At 48.9% G+C, this 18,959-nt stretch overlaps 5 protein-coding genes across 5 annotated transcripts; 2 read left to right on the top strand and 3 right to left on the bottom strand.

Annotated features, from left to right (window-relative positions):
* Positions 1–964: 964 nt before the first annotated feature.
* On the bottom strand, positions 965–3,920 carry CDV56_100314 (uncharacterized protein; the record flags this gene model as incomplete). Its single annotated transcript, XM_026753933.1, has 4 exons — positions 965–3,026; positions 3,072–3,134; positions 3,310–3,785; positions 3,852–3,920. 4 exons carry the CDS (start codon positions 3,918–3,920, stop codon positions 965–967), a joined length of 2,670 nt encoding a protein of 889 aa, XP_026610625.1.
* A 1,179-nt stretch (positions 3,921–5,099) lies between these two features.
* CDV56_100977 (uncharacterized protein) lies at positions 5,100–7,616 on the bottom strand (the record flags this gene model as incomplete). Its single annotated transcript, XM_026754596.1, has 1 exon — positions 5,100–7,616. The coding sequence occupies one exon, from the start codon at positions 7,614–7,616 to the stop codon at positions 5,100–5,102; it is 2,517 nt and encodes an 838-aa protein (XP_026610626.1).
* Positions 7,617–9,169: 1,553 nt separating this feature from the next.
* On the top strand, positions 9,170–9,673 carry CDV56_101587 (uncharacterized protein; the record flags this gene model as incomplete). The annotated part of the gene is made up of 1 exon (XM_026755206.1): positions 9,170–9,673. One exon carries the CDS (start codon positions 9,170–9,172, stop codon positions 9,671–9,673), a length of 504 nt encoding a protein of 167 aa, XP_026610627.1.
* A 1,880-nt stretch (positions 9,674–11,553) lies between these two features.
* CDV56_101928 (uncharacterized protein) lies at positions 11,554–12,070 on the top strand (the record flags this gene model as incomplete). The annotated part of the gene is made up of 2 exons (XM_026755547.1): positions 11,554–11,702; positions 11,779–12,070. 2 exons carry the CDS (start codon positions 11,554–11,556, stop codon positions 12,068–12,070), a joined length of 441 nt encoding a protein of 146 aa, XP_026610628.1.
* Positions 12,071–12,407: 337 nt separating this feature from the next.
* On the bottom strand, positions 12,408–18,127 carry CDV56_102029 (uncharacterized protein; the record flags this gene model as incomplete). Its single annotated transcript, XM_026755648.1, has 11 exons — positions 12,408–12,520; positions 12,591–12,606; positions 12,661–13,607; positions 13,654–13,679; positions 13,728–14,252; positions 14,475–14,693; positions 16,901–17,252; positions 17,319–17,383; positions 17,433–17,550; positions 17,603–17,966; positions 18,017–18,127. The coding sequence occupies 11 exons, from the start codon at positions 18,125–18,127 to the stop codon at positions 12,408–12,410; spliced, it is 2,856 nt and encodes a 951-aa protein (XP_026610629.1).
* Positions 18,128–18,959: the final 832 nt, after the last annotated feature.

Here is an 18,959-nt window from a genome sequence, read left to right on the forward strand (position 1 = left end):
CCAAAAAAAAAATCAAAATAAAAAAAAGGGGGAGGGGAAAGGCCAGAAACACTTTTGAATCCAAACAGAGGAAAAAAAAACCCCAAAAAAAAAAAAACACACAAAGCAGGGAAAAAAAAAAAAAAAAAAAAAAAAAAAAAATAAAAAAAAAAAAAAAAAAAAAAAAAAAAAAAATTCAAACAAGGACAGTTGCCTTCACTAGTTTGACCACTGGAAGCATCCTCACCGGCAGTCGGCACCGCTGCCCACGACCCGAGTCGCGTTGATTGTACCCATCATCTCTCCGGCTCTCCCTCTGCACCCCTCCCCGGTCGCTGTAGACAATCACGAATGCACAATAGGCCAGTGAGATCTTCCCGCAGTGAAATCCGCTTGTGGGCACCAATAAATGCCAGCATTCGGACGGCACCGATGCTACTAGATCGAGTCGATAAAGGAAGTCGATTCTTGCAAGGCGAGACTGATGCGTCTTTTGGACTGGGGTCGGAGAGCTTGAGGTGTCATTGACGTGGATTATCGGAGTGACTCCTTGAATAATGAAATGAGTTAGGCTTGGTACGCTGAGCTGTGAGCATCAGGCTGTAGCCAGGAGGCATATCGAGAGACGAGCGAAGAGAAAGTGTGGATTGATGCTATCTATGAGCAGAAGAGCAGAGGGAATTGGGAGATGGAGAGAAGCGGCGGAGAGAAGAGGAAGGGAGAAAGACAGAGGGAGATTTGGGCAGTGATCATCTGTGGTGAATGATGGATGGGAATGAGGGTAGTGAATCTAAGGCTATATCCAATCAGCAGGACTATCTCTTGATATTCACTACAGCTGAACAGAAGTACTTTTGATGTGAATGTGCTTTTCCAAGCTCAGGTCAATAAACTGTATTGGGAATCTCAGAGCTATCACAAATCTATCAGAATCATGGACAACAGGAAGGTGGTATCAAACACAATGTTAAAAGGCTACATATTATCAATCATGATATTCATCCGCGGTCTTGAACACCTCCCGATTAGGCATATCGGGACGAGTACGAGCAGACTGGCCATCGCCCTCCGACGCATTGATCGAATAAAAGGATTCCAAATCCCCAGACTGCCGAGGGGCTGACAACGTCTCGACAGAACCATTGGTCGACTTCTTATCGCTGACCACGCCGACTACACCAGTGGAATGACGGACGGCCCGGGTACTCGCATTGTCCAGTCCCGCTGTGGTCACAGCTAGTGACCTCGCATCATCGATGGTACTGGTATCTTCTCGCTCGGCGGTCATGGCGCTGCGAATCGTCCCGGAGCCGGCCTGGGAGGCAGGCCGGGGCTTGTCGGATCGGGCGGGAATCGTTCCGGTAGCGTGTAGCAAAGTCGTCGTGCTGGCATTATCTACATTGAACTGCTTGCTCTCATAATCGGGCAGGACGATCATAGGACTGCTGAACTTTCCCGTGTTTGACGATGCCGGACGAGACACGTCAGATCGGTTGGTATCGTGTTCAGCACCGTTAGATGGTTCCTGATCTTTTCGCAGACCGTCCGGTGCTTTCCCTCCGTTGATCGCTGCAAGTCCTTGAGTTGCAAGACGAGGCTGGCCCGGTGTAACCTTGGCCGGCTTTTCAGTCGGAAACGACTTATCTCCAGATCTCGGTCTGTCCATGGACGCCCATGCTCGTCCAGCTTCGACGCTGGCTAGCCGAGAGCGACCCTCCATCTGACGTTGTCTCGCAATGGTCTTCTTGTCATGCTTGCTCGCCATGCGGCTCCACATCGTCATCGGGTAGCTCTTCCGACCCTTTCCGCCCTTCTGAGGCAATACACCCGGAGCCATTCTTCTTGCCGCCAAGGAACTTGGAGGAGGAGTCTCCCCTTCAAAGTCCTGGAATCCGTGGGCCAACTCTTTCATCCGTTGCTTCTGCACTCGCAGCTTAGCCTTTGCAAATTTGATATCCCACTCCTCCTTTCCAGCCATCCATTTCTGGACCAGCTGCGGGTTCACTGCGCCGATTTTATCCCCCGGAAGTTGCAGGACGGAATACGAGGACGGGGGATCGAGTGGATATATGCGGCCTCTTTTGTCGACTCTTTGGCGGATCATACGATCTTTAAATGCGGGCAGTGAATCACCGGCCCTGCCGACGGATGCAACTGGCGGTCTTGAGGTATCTTTGTGGACACCGTTGGCGGCGGCGTCGAGATCGTCGGTCTCACTGGAGGAGATGGGAGAGACATTATTGTCATCGAGGATGGAAATCTCAGAAGTCTGGGAACATGCAAGAGCCCAGGCACCGAATTGAGCAATCGATCGGAACATGTACTTGGCCGGACGCGTAAAACTTAGGGTTGGCGCAACGTGACAGAGATCGTCCCATACCTGGAGCTGAACATACGTGCCAGGATATTTGTGTAAGATTTCACGTTTCGGATCATGCTTGTCAAGATACGCGTCACTGGGTGGATACGCTGTCGGATTGGCGGCCTTGTGAGCGAGGTAAAACTGCTCATCTCTTAACCGTTCGCCTCCCCCGACGAGGATTTGAAGTGGAGGTAGACCGCCAAGCGACGGTTGGAGTACTGGAGAGACGAGTGGGTGAGACATGAGCTGATTCGTTGCGTACATTTGAATCTGGTCTTTGAGTTCAACTGTCTGACTGCCAATAGGAATTTTGACGACTCCGGTCTCGTCAACGTCTGCATGTTGATGGCCCGGCGGAGCGGGTCCTGTCCGACCTAACCCGTGCTTCTCGACTGTGTATCCCTTCACTGCTGTCTCTTGAGCCCGGGCGTCCTCTTTGGGAATGGCGTCCTCCGCGGCACTATCTGGAGACTTCTTCTCTGCGTTCTTCATCGCGCGAATTTCATCCGCGTTTGGAGGCGGCCAGGCTGCGGAGGGCTTATGTCGGAAGCCATTCGGTGGGATGTAGTCACCTGGACAGTCCGATACCACACTGGGGAAAGAATGTGTAAGGTCAACCCAGGGTGAGATCAGGATCGCTCCGGCGGGCAAAGGCAGTCCTTGGTCGCGTATAGTGACCAACATCCTGCCAAAATTAGTACGACTCTAGAGCAGTAGGGGTGACTCTTACGAGAGCACCATGCCACCGCCTGCGGAATCTCCCGCAAAGATGATCTCTTTCGGATCGTGTTCGCTTAGAAGGAACAGATAAGCCGCCAAACAGTCCTGCAGGGCGCAGGGAAAAGGAAACTGTGGTGCCAGACGATATTCCGCTATTCATAGGTTTAGCTCCGTTCTGCATTCTGTCATCGGGCATAACTCACTACGCATGATTAGCATATACCTAGCCAAAAGAGGGACCGTCTTACCGTGCAAATACTCGTCCCTTGAGCTTTCTAGCATGCCGCTGCAATTGATACCGATGGGTCTCCACACTGCCGAAAAAGTAGGCACCGCCGTGGATATACAACATGATGCGCTTCCAGCTGGGATGATCGTCCATGCGTTTCCGCTCATGGTAGTCCGACTTCATCTCAATCCACTCTCCTCTGAGCGCCACCGGTCCACGCCATTGCCACCATTTCTCTCCCCCCACGCGAGCTATACCTTCGGGACCAAGTTGGTTGATAAGAGCGGTCGCAGCAGAGGAGAGGTACTTCTCTGGAATGAGGACCTTGGTTGTCTTTACCCAATGAGGGGCGGGAACTCGTTGACTTGTAAAGGCCTGGAGATCCTCGACAGGATGTTTGGCTGCATAGGTGAGGAATCCACGGATGATCTGGATTGCCTCGTCGTAGGAGATGTGGACGGTTGGTTTCGTGCGACGGGATTTTCGATGCAGATACTATCAAATCAGGCTGTCAGTTGCCTCGATGAGTGGGATGGTGGAAGAGATGCTGGCGGCACCCACATGAGAGAACAAGGTCGCGACGACGGTAGGCGTAAGGGCGGCACTCAGTGCGACCGTATTCAATGTCATGGCGTGACTGTCGGCAGACGAGATGTTTGCGATATTCAGAATGAACCATGAGTCCTTAGGTTTGGGGGTATATAGCAGGAACCGGAACCGAGGTCGGGCGGTCCGCGGTTGAGCCTAAGGGGCGAAGATAACAAATGCACGGGGAAGTATGTCTGAGGATATCAACTGCATCCCATGTTGGGGAGTAAGAATGGCCAGACCGTGTGTCTTAACAGGGACAATTATAGGCAGCGATGTCCACGAGAGAAGAGACAGAGAGAGAGGAAGAGAGCGAGGGAGAGAAGAAGCAAGGGGCAACAAGCACAGCAGGTGATGTCATCGCCCTCTTCGGCACAGATGATGCGCTAGTCCTTTTTTGGATGCAGAGTTGGAGATCCTCAGAAAGACACAAGAATGAAGAACTTGATATGAGCATCAGAGATGACAATCAATGGCAATTTGATAGCCTCTTAGTATGGCGTGACAATCTTTTCTAAACTCCGATAAAAGACTAATCCAATACTATATAATGACGTTTCGTCCGATCTGCAGGAAGCTCCTACATAGGCACATCCGGAGCCTGATGTGGCTTCGGTCTTTTTGGTACTGACATTCAACCACCCATTTATCTAGTGATTTTCATTCTCGAGAAAACAATTGCCTTGAGCAAAGAGGATCAGGTCCTGTACGTTGAGGAAACTAGTTCTTGGAATTATCTCCAGTTCCGTTGTGGCTGGCCTTGGGACCCGAGAACGCTGAGTTGACCTTGCTCAGGAGGACCTCAGGAAAAGGCCGGGCTCTGAGGGGATCATCATACTCCTGCTGGTTGAACGAGTGGGTCTCCACAGTGCGGAAGGATAGCCATTGGAAGAAAGTAAAAGGTACCTAGGTCCTAGATAGAGAATAAGCATGTGTCTTGTCTTTTAGTTCTTCGGCCGCCGGTAGATTTTGTCCCTCAGACCTTAGCTCTTTTCGTTCTGTTTCATTTTGGGATGAATTAGCTATGACGGATGAGCCTTTATCAAATCAGACAAGAGAGGGAACACACATTCCCGGTTAATATCAAATTTGGAGACTGCTCATTGATACAGCCATCCCCGCCGCGATGAACCCGATTAAGATGAAATGCCCGTAAAGCACGTTCTAAGAAATTAGAGGCTTGCTATAAAACCGGAGATTTGTATTCTTTTGTAACGGCTCTCAGAGGTCTGGCACGACTGGACCGCTATCCTTACTCCGCTCGGAAATGATCATCATGATGCTCTCTTCCACCATTGCCGCATTAAGTGGCAACATCATGGCTGTATACATCACTCCTTGGCTCATAAATAGGAGCTTCTGAACGAGGTGTTGCGATCCTATACAGAAAGCCCCTTGTAGGCCACTGACATATGGCAGAGAGTCGAATGAGCCGAAGAGGAGAAAGCGGGAGGTTGAAGATGGGTTCGTAGAAGAAGAGAAAACACCGAGGGTAGAAGACGCAAGCGTAGATAGGAGAGCATGGGTAGATGAGAGACCGGAAGAAAACATGTAGGGGTCGTTCACTATAAGAGTGAGGGAAAGTAGTGGCGTGGTTCGTCCCAGCGCTTTCAGTGCCTCGCAAAGTTCGGAGGCAATCAAGCTGTCGAGGCTTCTTCCATTCTCACTGATTCTGCTCCTCCCTTGATCTACAAGAAACTTTAAATCGATGCATAGTATCAAATGCACTTTCCCGCTGGACGCTTCGTATTCTTGTTGCAGGATTGATTGAAGGCTTAGGCAGGTATACCACCGCACTTTCACGCTCTTGTCTGGTCGTGCTGCTGCAACTCCATCCCTAACGTCGGCTCCTGACGCCTCAGGAAGCAACATCAAAACTTTCTGTCCCTTCTTCCTTCGTCGCTTTGTCAAACATTCCATGTTCTGCGAGACGATGGACAGGATCCCTGTGTAAGGGTCGGGAAACAGCATTGTTTCCATGGGATTCAAAGCCATGTTTCTAGGCAAATAAGAAGACATCATCGGGATAAAAGTTGTCAGCAGTAGTTTCTCGAGTGATAGATGAGCGGAAAATGTGCCCCATGTCCAGCGAGCCCCCTGGGCACCGAGGCCGAACTTTGACAGAGCTGAGACTCCCCTCGCACGGATGGCAGCAGATTTGGAATCTAACGAGCGTATAGGCTGTGGGCAAACCGCAAGAATTGAGGCATCGACATCGTCGGAAGACTTTGCAGCGGTAAAGTTATCGTCCGCTGGGATTGCAGAATTGGAGATGTTCATGTCTGGCGCTGTCTTGCCAGATTGAGAACTCATCCTCTTCGCTGTCCTCACACCAACAGCTTTTGCAATCCGGTCGATTTTATTCAGGATTTCGTCGATGTCTGCAGACGTGTGCAAACCTGTCAGGAGGAGACGGATAAGCGGTCGTCCCCGAGGCGCAGCAGGAAAGGCGGCCCCGGTGCAGATGAGTCCAATGGTTCTAGCATGCTTCAAGAATTCAAACATTCTATGCACATTATCCAAAAAAAGAGCAATCGTGCTTGAGCCTCTCATTGCTGCGATTTGGTAGCCTCTTGCTTCAAGGCCATCAATGAGATAGGAAGAGACCTGACGCAGCTGCACTAGGCGCTGGGTGATGAGAGTCGGCTTCTTCAAGATTTGCAGGGTTCGAATTAATGAAGCTGTGGCGGCATAGCCACCACCTGCCGCTCGTATGGCCAAGTTACTGGCCTCTAGGTGTGATGTTAGAGGAGCTCGGCAGAGAACAAACCCGCCCATGGATGATAGAGACTTTGAAAATGTGCAGCCCATCATATCGATGTCATCCACGCCAATTTCAGCTGCGCCCCTATCCTGAAAGAACTCCCCAATGCCGCGACCAGTGTGCCCAAGGCCAAGGAAGGAAACTGCTTCATCAACATACAGATTGAATCCGTATTGTCGTTTCAGAGTTATGATGGCATCAAGACATGGTACGGCTGCAAGCATACTATAGAACCCTAGAATGGTAACCCATACATTCTTCCTTCCTTTGGAGGCTGTGGAGTCGTCGTTGCCATAAATGTGCTGGAGCTTTCTTTCTAAATCGACCGCATCATTGTGCTGCCATCGAACAACCTTGCCTTTTGTTTTCGCGCACGCAATGTATGCCCCGGCATACATGCTGTTGTGACAACCCGAGTCCATCAGAAACACCGTCTCCTCGCAGCTTGAGGCAGCCATCGCCATCGCTGCGAAGGCAACCAGGTTAAACTGGTAACCAATCGAAGTAAGGACACATCCTTCGAAGCCCATGAAGCGTTTCAGCTCGTCTTTCACCGCCTCTTCCAGGCCTGCATTGCAGCCATCACAGTTATCCGCAAACGGTAGGTTCTGTATGGCGTATTCCAGCAATTTTCTGGTGTTGAATTCCAAATCCACAAAGCCAAGTTGACTGCTGCTTGCAATATTCAACACGTTCTTGTTCCCGACGGCAACCCGAGTGCCCTCGTAACTCCAATCGCTCATGTCGGACCGGACAGTTGGCGCAGCGTCAAGAATTCTGGGTGTACACGACAGCGCGGGGAACGCGTAGCATAGGACGAAGAAATCATTCCGGAAAGTGGGTTGCAGAATGTACTGCCTTATGAAATTGGCTGGCGATGGGGACTGTCTCGTAGTGCGTATGATAGTGCGGAGGACCGAGGCAGCATCTTGAAGTTGAGAGATTAAAGACTGGTGGTTGGTCACTGAAAACATGCTTCTGGAAGTGTCTTCTTTACTCTTCCACCCAGAATGCCAATATGGGTTCCGCCGGGATATTCCCTTTGATGAACCATTGGTTCCAGCCATAACTGAAGCTATACACGAATGGCAAATGCCAGGATCCTTTTTGGGAGTTGAAGTTCTTTACCAAAAAAGGCCTGTTGTTTAGGTGCTGTCTTATATGATGCTTTGCTTTGCCTTGTGAGCCAGAGTCAAAGTCTGCACTCTGTGGACCAGAATTATATTACTACCTCACTTACTATAGATAGGGATTCAGAGGACAATGGATTAAACATAGAGTCTGGAATCACTTAAGAAGAGTGGCTGCCTGAAAGCAAACTTACTTCCGCCAATAGTAGGATGATCCATGCACTGTACAGTAACCAGAATCACAGCCAGACATTGCGCAATGATACAATCTCTATTTAGTGGTACAGTGGCGGGGCTTATGATCTTATCAAAGCTTCCCTATATTAACGGCCTACGAGGATGGCTGTTTCTCAAATGGTTATGTTCTTCCCGGGTCTTTCTGGTGCTCAGGCATGGGTATCATTCATCCACTTCACATACTTATCACTAGCTTTGTAGACTATTAATCCATAGCCGCCATACACGAATCCATGGAGGAAGGGATCCCTCTATTCTGTGTACATGCAGCTGGAATTGTCCAAGATTGAAAGTGACACACTGCAATGCAACGCAAACCTCGGGATATCATACAATGAATGCATAAATGCGTGAATTACCCCTCTGTGCCTATTCAATATAGAACATACTAGTCTTACTATAGGTTCTACCTAGACAATGTGCAAGTCGAATATCAATCATGAATGGGAGAGAACGATAGCTGAGGAAGCAGATTAGAGCTTGGGACGATCTCAGGCGAGTGATCAGAATGGCAGAAGAAGACTATGGCAGCTACATGGATGTAGTCTACCAAGGTTGGAGTGACGCTCTATCAACTATCTCGCTGTATCTTATATAGGGCTCCCATACTCGACGAAGTTCTCCGCACTGTAACATCCCATCCAGCCGACGCATAGAGCTTTCCAATTCAGCCACTGTGGAAGACCTGCCCGTGAAGACAGCTACGCTGGGGGAAAAAGGAAGGAAGGTGGTGTCTGAATTCTGAACGCCCTGTTCCCTACGCGCCCGTGGTATGGGGAGACAGGGGAATGATGTTTGCGAATGAGGTGATAGACCATCTGCATGTTGACAGGACCACCAGTGACAGAAAGTCCCGACCATCCATCATAGCGCAAGAAAGCAAACATGACTACTGAATATTCCTTGCCGTCATTTGCTGCAGCATCGATGAGGTGTGGTGGCGTCGAGGATTACGTAGCAGTGTACATGGAAAGCTAAGTCCACAGACGTGATGGTCGGGGGAGAAAAGAACCATATATCTTGACAGGATTCTCCATTTTCCATCCCTTCCTTCTATGTCATAACAGGACCCGTTCATACAAGCTGATATCCAAACACTCAATCATTCAAACCCTTGCAAAAGCCCATCTAACTCTGTGTCCATCCGTCCATCATCAGCAATGGCCCCGTCTCCCACCGAGATCAAAGCCATCTTTGATGCAATTTACCAAGGGGGAATCGCCCAGAACCCGTTCTCACAGGAGCCAGAAAGATTGGAACGATTTCTGTCTCCTCACGCAGAGATCCACATCGTGGGCCAGGAGTTTCCCCTCGCTATTCAAAGCAACAGCCTAGATGCTGTCATAGAAAATGTCGCCCGGCCATGGCATAACCTGTTGGACCCGAATAAGCCCTCGACATCCGAAGTCATTCGCGTGATAGGTGGCGGGAGCGATTCATGGGCCGCACTCGATTGTAAAACCACGGCGACGACTAAGGCAGGCAAGTTATTCCATGGATGGGATCGCGTGTCTCCTCTTATGGCTAATCAATATCGAATAGGAGAACCGTTTCTTCATGAATTTGCCTACTTGCTACACTTTGATGGTGATGGGAAGATTTCTGAGATCAAGGGATTTGTTGACACTCTGAACATTCATAACCACCTGGTGCGCAAACAATAGTTATTATCCTAGTGTCTCAGTTGACTGTTGTACTCGACGACTTAGCTGGCCATAAATGCATTAGCTCCTGGATCCTGCCCGACAGGTCATTCCAGGCAAGGTCTTACCATAGGGAAATTTACTTAAAATATAGACTTATTCAAACCCTTGGAGACTTTCTGCTTGAATCATCTCAAACCTTAAGGATATCTGTTTATACCCCTTGTGAGTTGTACTTGAATTTCACATCTAATCAATGTGAGCTGTGTATTTAAAGACACTCACAGATCATAAGACTCTTTTAGTGACTAGTGATCCAACAATGGAAGCCCACATATATGTTGATTTTGGGTCCAGAATAAGAGAAAGTTCGTTGGCATTTGGTTACCTCACTCTTGAAAGTCAGAGGTGTCTGAGATTGAACCATGATGGGTATAATGCCATGGATTTTAAAGGCATGAGTATGTAGAACATTCATCAGAGCATTCAGTCAATAGTGGACGTCAGCAAATTGTTATATAGGGATATAAAGCCTCAAGTGCTTGCAAAGGTCAAGGATCTTCTGTCAGTGCTGAGTCACTATATACATGTTGACCATTCTCATATCTTTTTGCCCTGGATTGATAAGGAAAGATATCAGAATTGTTAGAGACTCTGGAAAGGGAGGAATGGGGGATTGATATATCTTAGCTGGGAGGATTGTAATTTGGGTCCGGGATTGGGAAACATATAAGTCATTTTGATCATTAACATACGATTGTAACTGATATTGGTACCCCATATTATGTCAAGGGTTACTACTGGCTTACCCTAAGAAATTTATAATGATTCTTGCACATTACAACGCAAATCATACATCACACTTATCTAAGCTAAAGGAGACCTAGGCAGATAGCTTGGTGTCTAGCATATCTTCCACTTCTCATTATGCAGAGACAATCGTCCCAAATTGTCATCGGAAGATGCTAGAGATTTGCTTTGTTGAATTAGTATTAGATAAGTTATAATTTATCTTATTCTATTACATACAACCATAGGGTGTGGAAAACAGGGCTTCCTATCTTCAAAGCTCCGAATTCCCAGAGGTTGTACTGGTGCATGTGGAAGAGGGTTAAACATAAGGCGGATCTAGGGGAGAATATTAAGTGACTATTTACAAACTCTCTCTGAACATGACTATCTGCTTTTGTATAGCCGCAGTTGTTTTGTTGCTGGACATGGCCAACTCCTACAGCGGCTCTCGCCTCAGCTAGAGCAAGAGCGCACCGTCTCGCGGCATGGGCACGGGGCTCGTATATTAAGGGGGAGGCATACGCATCCTTCTTTTTCTTCCTGCCTCTGCTGGTTCCGTCCTCCTCCAGCTTCGCATCCCCTATCTACTCTTATATTCTTACTGCCATATTTTCACTACGCATTGACACGCGGTACGCAAAACTTCAAACCGAAGTAATTCTTAGGCCGTTCCGACAAGGTTGGTGCTCTCGGTACCCCCCGCCTGTACGGAGTACGGAGTACGGATCCAGTACATTATGTAGCACCCGACTGGTTCCTGGAGGTCACGGCCTTGCTGTGGGGACGGGTGCGAGGTCCAGGGCTACCATAGACGCTGCACAGCATGGAATAAAGGGAGATAGACCCAGCCCCTCTTATTTCCTATCAAGTAGATCATGCAGGCCTACAACACATGCCCGAGGGACTAGGAACTGGTACTGAATTAGTTATTGGATGGTGGGTGCAGCTGTCCCTACATAACTACAACATAACTACACTACGGTATCGTCACGTGCACACCAGAAAATATCAATCGGCCCCTTTCCTGTCTTTTCATCATCCAGGCATCAATCACTTGTCGCATGAAGCCGCTAAACATGGCATTATACAATCGCTGCAAAGCCCATGCCATGTGGCTTCACGCTAGCGATGTGTCCACTGCCCCGGTCCATCCTACCCTACCACGCCAAAAAGCTTTCTCCACTTTGCGCGGCCCTCTACCCCGGAATAACCATTTCCTGTTACCAGCCGTTACTGCACCGTCCCGCATGAAGAAGAGGTTTGAATCTTCACACTTGGGAGCTGCACGGCGAATGCTAAGCACACGAGCTGAACGCCTCTCGCGGCTCGAACAGTCATCGCCGATTTAGAGGACGTCGCCGCGACGGGTCCGAATTCAGGAACGAAGCCGATCGTATCGACGATATCCTTGAAGCAGACGGATTCCAAACCTGGGGCTTGGTCACATACAGATGGACGTACGCCAGCGACTCCGACTGGGCCGAATTCATGCGGCGGATGAACTGCTGTGTAAGGCAGTCTCTAACAGCCGATAACAGTCCTGATCTGTTTGACTCCTTTGCACCAACTGTTCTTCAAAATAAAGAGGCCTTTGATCGAGCCAGCACCACCGCCATCCGCAATTGACAAGACCTATGGTAGTGGTGCGATTTGAATTGCGACCGCCTCACCGATAATTCTCTGTCTTCTATTCTTCTGTCAACGGGGGCTGTGGGGGCGAAAGTTTTTGCAATACCACTATGGTAGCAAACGAGATCGGAACGAGATTCTAGTTGATCAATTCTCACCAGCTTCTCTGAAGAACGAGATATTGTACTGGCTGCATCTGCATGGAGAGTACATAACCACCTGGGATTGGTTAGGCTACGTAGATGTTTGCGTAGCTGCAACTGACGACTTCGACCCAGTTACCCTTGGGATACTAGGAAGGAATCGCTTTCCAAGTCAGCATCCACAGCCAACGTTAATCGCCTCGCTCATTCCGCAACTCCAATTCTGCGACCCCATTAGCGGGGCTTTGCCATGACCGGTCGGCCCCCAGCACGGCGCCCTCATTCTCACTCCGAAGCTTATGGGCTCGCACAAACAGATTAAAAACGGTAGCTAGTCCGGCAAACGCCAGATACTAATAGCACACAGGACATACCGTTAGCATAGATGCACTGACAGGTTTGAAAGACGGCAATGCAACGCGTTGCAATGTTGAGGTGACTTACCATGATCCACACCATTCTCAACGCCTCAAAGTACGTCTTCCTAACCAAGACCTCTTGATCTGCATTTAGTCCAAGGGTGCTAATCTCCTCCACACTCGAAGCGGCAAGGTCGCCATTGAATTCGCGGGCTAGAGTTGAGTTTGAGCCCAGCTGGCTTGCTAACCCCTCGTTCTTCGCATTCATCTCATTCTGAAACACCACACCCCCGACAACAACCGAAATAGCCGTAGAGAGAGACCGAACAAACCCCATCGTCGCAGTGACGGCCGCCGTATCCCGAACACTTGTCGCAGCCTGAGCAGCAAGAATCGGCGCTTCGATGTTCATGCCCACACCGATTCCGACCAGGATCTGGAAGATGATGAGTTTGGTTATGTTGGATTCAAAGTCGAGACTAATTAGCAGGCCGGAGCCGAGTACCAAAAAGCCCTGGGCAATGTACATCACCGGGAGGTATTTCCCGGTTTGCTGCATGAAGATCCCCGCTGCGGCTGCGGCCAGGGAACATGAGACGATTAGCGGGAGGAGGTAGAGGCCTGATGTTAGCGCGCTTGCGGCAAGGACGGACTGCGCATATAAGGGCAGGTAATATGCCTGTCCAATAAACACGTATGAATTGCACGCGAAGACAACGTAAGGCGCTATCTTTGTCGGCGAGGTGAACAGCCAAACAGGGATAATGGGGTTCTTGGCGATCTTCCATTCGTTCACCACGAACAGCGCCATCACTGCTGTTCCGAAAACCAACAGACAGATGACCGTTGCGGAGGACCAGGAGTAGACGACGTCACCAAAGTCAAGGGCGAGGAGGATCATCAGAGAGCCCCCTACAATCAAAAGGCTGCCTGTCCAGTCGATGACTTTTAGACCGGCGGCGATGGGTGTTCGAGGACTCGGGACTCTCATGAAGAAGAGCAAGACAAGAAAGGAGACGGCTCCGACCGGTACTATACGGGTAAGCTTAGGGCCATCACGTTAGATGGAATGCCTCACAGTTAATCCAAAAACACCATCTCCAGCTAAATCATAGTCAGCCTTGTCGTTCCTTCAAATGGGGCGGCACCTACCTCAGCCTCGTCGTAAAAACGCCACCCAGAACCGGCCCTATGGCACTGCCAACCGCCCAAACAAGCGAAGTGATTGCGAGATACAACCCCCGATCTCGCAGCGAAAACATATCACTGACAACAATGTTGACCATTATCCCCATTCCGGAGCCGCCCAATCCCTGAATCGCACGTCCCACGATCAGAGCATCCATATGCGGCGCAAGGGCGCAGATAAGACTGCCGACAAGAAAGACCGCGACCGCGATGAGCATAATGGGTTTCCGGCCCCAGATGTCGGAGACCGAGCCCCATACTGGAGTAATGGCTGCGTAGGCCAGGGTATAAGCGCTCCCCACCCAAATATAACCGGCGGCGGTCTTGAACGTGCCGGCTATGGCGGGAATTGCAGGAGTAACGATCGTTAAGTCAAGGGCGGAGAGGAGCACGGACAGACAAAGCGACATCATGGTCCAGGCAATGGTGGCGGTGGTGAGATGAGGAGACTCTGCGGACGCGTGCACGGGAGTGGCATTGTCAACAGTGCTGCCGGGGGGGGGGATCGGTGCGGGGCAATGAGGTACGATTGTTCGTGATGAGTTTTGAATTAGACGTTGAGGAAACTTTAGCAAGTCCTAGAGCCTTGGACATTGTCAGGACGAAGTAGAGCGGAGAGTTTATCCAGATGGAGGGATTTAATATTCAATAGCAGACTTTCTGAATTCCTCAATGTCTGGTGTGAACTGCTCGAGAGGCTTCGCCACTGACTGGTAGAAATTTCCCAGCTGCTCGACAGTCCATTTATTGGTAACAACAGCGACATGGGCGTCTGCTAGGGCTTTATTGAAAGGATCATCCGCAAATGGCACCTTCTGAAGCCTGTATCCATTAATTTTTAGGAACATATCAGCGGCCAGAAGTGCCGTTCGCTTGTTGCCATCCTGATAGGCATGATTTTTCATGATTTTCTGATTCAGGCGATGCACTCTGGATTTGGTTAGTCCGTGGCAGCAAACCAATTAATGGCACGAATGTAGCGCATTTATAGGTTGACGGACCTTTACATCTCTTCAATTAAAGTCCTAACTTGTTATTACTGGATGAACTGTCTGCCCAATATTTGTCCTTGGATGGCCGTGTTGACCTCTGCAGGGAGCCATTCTCCTCGACTTGTTTCCTACGCAAAAAATAATGCGTATATTGGCTAGAACACGGGTCAAGAAGACAATCTCTCCAAGACTTCTCTGCCCTTTTCACCTAAGTTCGGAAACTTTCTCAAATGACGCAAATCCATCCAAAACTTCTTTGCATCCTCGTGTCCATCACCATGTGCTCTGAAACGCTCTTGTAATAGCTTTTTCCATTCGGCATCTTCCTCAGTCCACCCCCAAGAAGCCGAAACATATTCGTACCATATAGGGTAATAGGCAGCAAATTCCCAGTCAAGTATTCCAACCAGGACTCCATCCTTAACCATAATATTGCCTAGATTGAGGTCACAATGAGTGAGAACATACGGTTCACACCTAGGTAGGCTTTTCTTCAGATTCTCCAAGGCCTGTTGAGGAAACGTCCCCTTAGATAAATTGCGGAGGTTGAGACTTATAGCGTCCCATAGTTCGAGGTCGGAGTGAAATGGTCCATGTGGTTCACGATCAGAGAAAAGTAGCCCAGGGTAACATGGACTTTGATCAACACATTCTATAGATGTGGATGTGAGGGATCATAGCAGATTGCGGACTTCAACAACTTGGTCTGCTATAGCTGATTTCTGGGGCTTTGTTAACGAGGGCCAGGCCTGCTCGAGTGTTTCTCCTTGTACCCGTTTCTGAAGTACAAAGTATCGCCGGTTGCTGTCGACCCAGTCACACAAGATCTTCGGAACTGGAATACCAGGGTACTTTGCCAGGTAATTCAGCGTTTTCACTTCGGTTTTTGGACCTTCATCAGGCCGCTCTTTCATAATCACATCAGACCCAATTAACCACACACCCCGTCTGCTTGCACCATAGAAGAGTTTGACATGGCTTGAATAAGAATACTGCTCTTGCTGATCGAGCGTCCAACCACATGCAATATAGCCCTTGGATTGTTCCGCCATATTGGAGAACAGAGAAGAGGTGGCAATGAGTTCTTTAAGGGGGTGTTCACAGAATTTAAATTAACTGCCTGTGTTATGGTTCACCGCCCGCTACGACAGACAAGAGGGACAAGCCCAAGAAACTGAAAATCAACCTTGCAGAATCCGGGAAAATAGAGAATTCTGATTTTCTATATTTCTTCCAAACAGCTTTATGAATTGTCCCTCGCGAATGTGTAATTGGGAACCTGTTTGAGTTTCGGGAATATTGATAGACATAAGAATACCTACCTCTTTCATAGTGATAGATGTGCTCTTAGGGATGTGGAACCCCCTCACCCAAGCCAAAGCTATCTCAAAATCCCAGCGGAAATTCTCAATAGTTTCTAGTGTAGGCTGTTCCTTGATTTAACCTATTGTGTTTCTTATATAGAATTCTAAAAACCCTTTATATAATTTTATATTAGGGGGAAAGCAGGCAGCTAGGTGTAGCTTAAGAAATCTATAACTATAAGCAATGAGCCTCTATACACCTATAAGAAACTTACCTATTAAAAATCATTAAAGTCTAGTTATACTTTTAAGATATCCATGGAAGAACTGCTCATTTAATTTCCTTATTATTATGATTATTAAGATTAATCATGTGCATAAATCTTACTATCTGTTCTTGTGTTATGCTGTCTGATTAGTATTGAGCATGGAGGAAAAGGAATAGAGTGAAGTGATTTATCACCCTGTGATGGGCATCATTTGCCTAAATGTCAAAATATAACTTTTAGCTAGCTTAGGTGTGAGATATTTAGGGTGCTTGCATCTTCACCTGAAGACACCTGAATATTAGCAGCAAAGTGGTGACAGAACAGATGTTGGGATGGGTAAGCTCCAACATATACATGCTGTTGTATGTTGTTTTTTTTTTTTTTCAGAGGATAGAGATAATTAACATTTCATCCTCTTCTATACTTCTGGACGCACCGGGTTGGCCAAAAAATAATTACAGTTTATTAATTCTTTTCCCTCCTTCTTTTCCCCGTGCCTACACCTTTAGCCAGACAACATTCAGTTCCTTTCAACCGTCACCTCCTCATGCACTTGGATGGAGTTGACATACGGCCGATTTTGCTCTCGGTGAGAAGCCACGAGCATCTCTTCGTCTGCTTCCCTCACATGCTGAACGTACAATGATGTGTCGCCGCGAGGCACATCAAATACCGTATTTCCCAAGACGGTCGACGTCGTGGTCGCGATCTCGCCCTTTCGAGCCTGGTTGCCCAGGTGCTTCATGCGAACTCCTGGGTTGGATTCGCCACTCTCGTCCTGTTTCCGGTAGCCCTCGTTGGATTCTTTGAACCGCGACCCGTGGACGATATGGCGGTACAGGGGGCGAACGGTGGGGATGCCGACGCAGATGAGCGTCGCAGCGAGTTCTACGGCGGACCAGATGATCAGATCGACAGTGTCCTCTAAGAGTGGGCAAGAGTATGTCAGTGATTGAACTCCGGGGATGAACAGGAGCGAGGGCTACTGACCGGTATAGTTGGCACTTGACAGTCCGCCCAAATCAATCGTCCGGATAACACCGCATATACCGGCACTGGGACAGTCAGCGTCGCTTGTGGAACATAGAAGGGTGAGAAACGAACATAAAGCCCAGACTCAAGCTAATGGCGATGATCAACTTCTCCTTTTGCTTCATGTTCAGATTCCAGATGAAGATCCAGGGCAGGATCGCAAAGTAAAAGTCCACCGCGGCACACCATGCTAGACTGGTCAGCTCAGGATCTCTGACTACCTTTGCAACATAAGCTCTTACAGCCAAGCAATACTGAAAAGGGAACAATGTGGACGACAGTCCGCCCGGGGACACGCGGATCATAAATGGACCTCGATGGCAGCCGCTGGATCCAGAACACCACTGCCGTCAGGACCGAGACAATAGACAGGCTGACCATTGATGCCCAAATCGACACTCGATGCCAGGTTTTAACCACAATGCGGAGGAGGAAGATACCCAGAGACAGCTTGGCGATCGCCATACCCAGGACGGCAAACGTCTGCCCGATCATCTCCATGTAAACCGTGTGTACCGCCTCATCCATGGACAAGGTACTGATGGGCTGCCCGAATCCGTGCCGATTGGCAATGGTGAGAAACACGGTGTAGAGCAGCAAGAAGACCTGGCATCAGTCAATCCACGAAACATGCGCAAAAAATGTCATGAACGAACCCAGCCAAGATTGTACACATGATCATCCAGCCCCAGGGCTCTGAGGACAACGATTCTCGTGTACAGGCGCAGAGGCACCAGGATGAATGCCAGCATGGTCATCGCCCACATGACGGCGATGGCTTTTGTGCCTTTACCAACTGCCATTCTAAAGCCCTGCCTTCTGAGTATGGTGTTTCTTTGACCTGAGGCGAGGAGGGTGTTTATCTCAGCTGGCTGGCTAGCAGATAGATATACATGCAGTTTCGTACTTTCTACTCAGGGTAGAACGTCCGTGAGCTGTCATTCTGAAGTCCTCCTCAAGATCAGTAATTGATATTTCGCATTGCGGAGCGATCCCGATGATCCATCAACTCGATAGATATCCCATTCAATTTGTGCGGTGATCATTTGTTCCCAAAGATCAAAACGGCCTCCGGATAGGAGCCGTCCATAGGATACCAGGAAACATCTTCCGGGACTTTTCTTTTGTGACAGGTCCCGGCTCGTTTAGATGGGACTTTTAATCCTCCAATCACACCTGCGCTTCGCATCGGCAGACTACTCCAGACTCTGCATCAGCTTCTACTAGCACTGCAAGGTGTCATCTGGCCCCTGCCGGACGTTTGAAAAGACGCACAGGGCACTTGCGGCCTGGTTGCCTCTGAAGAGCTCTCAATTCTGTCCTCGAGATACGGGCATCTTGTCCACTGGGACCAATCAAGAGAATCTTTCAAGAAGTTTCAAGAAGCCACAGTGGTACTTTTGACCATGAAAATGGCCCGTGCGGATTCAAGTTACCTATTCTTTTCTCCTCTGTGCATTAGTGGATGATAGCGGACGTTAATCTAGGAACTAGACCTCCGCTTCCAATGGGGGAGAATCCTGAATCTGCAGACCATTAGTCATTGTCGTAAGCCTTCCATGCGATAAATTGCCCTGGGAGATGCGTAAATACTGCAGA

This window comes from Aspergillus thermomutatus (assembly GCF_002237265.1).
Source record: "Aspergillus thermomutatus strain HMR AF 39 chromosome Unknown NODE_294, whole genome shotgun sequence".
NCBI classification, from domain to species: Eukaryota; Fungi; Ascomycota; class Eurotiomycetes; order Eurotiales; family Aspergillaceae; genus Aspergillus; species Aspergillus thermomutatus.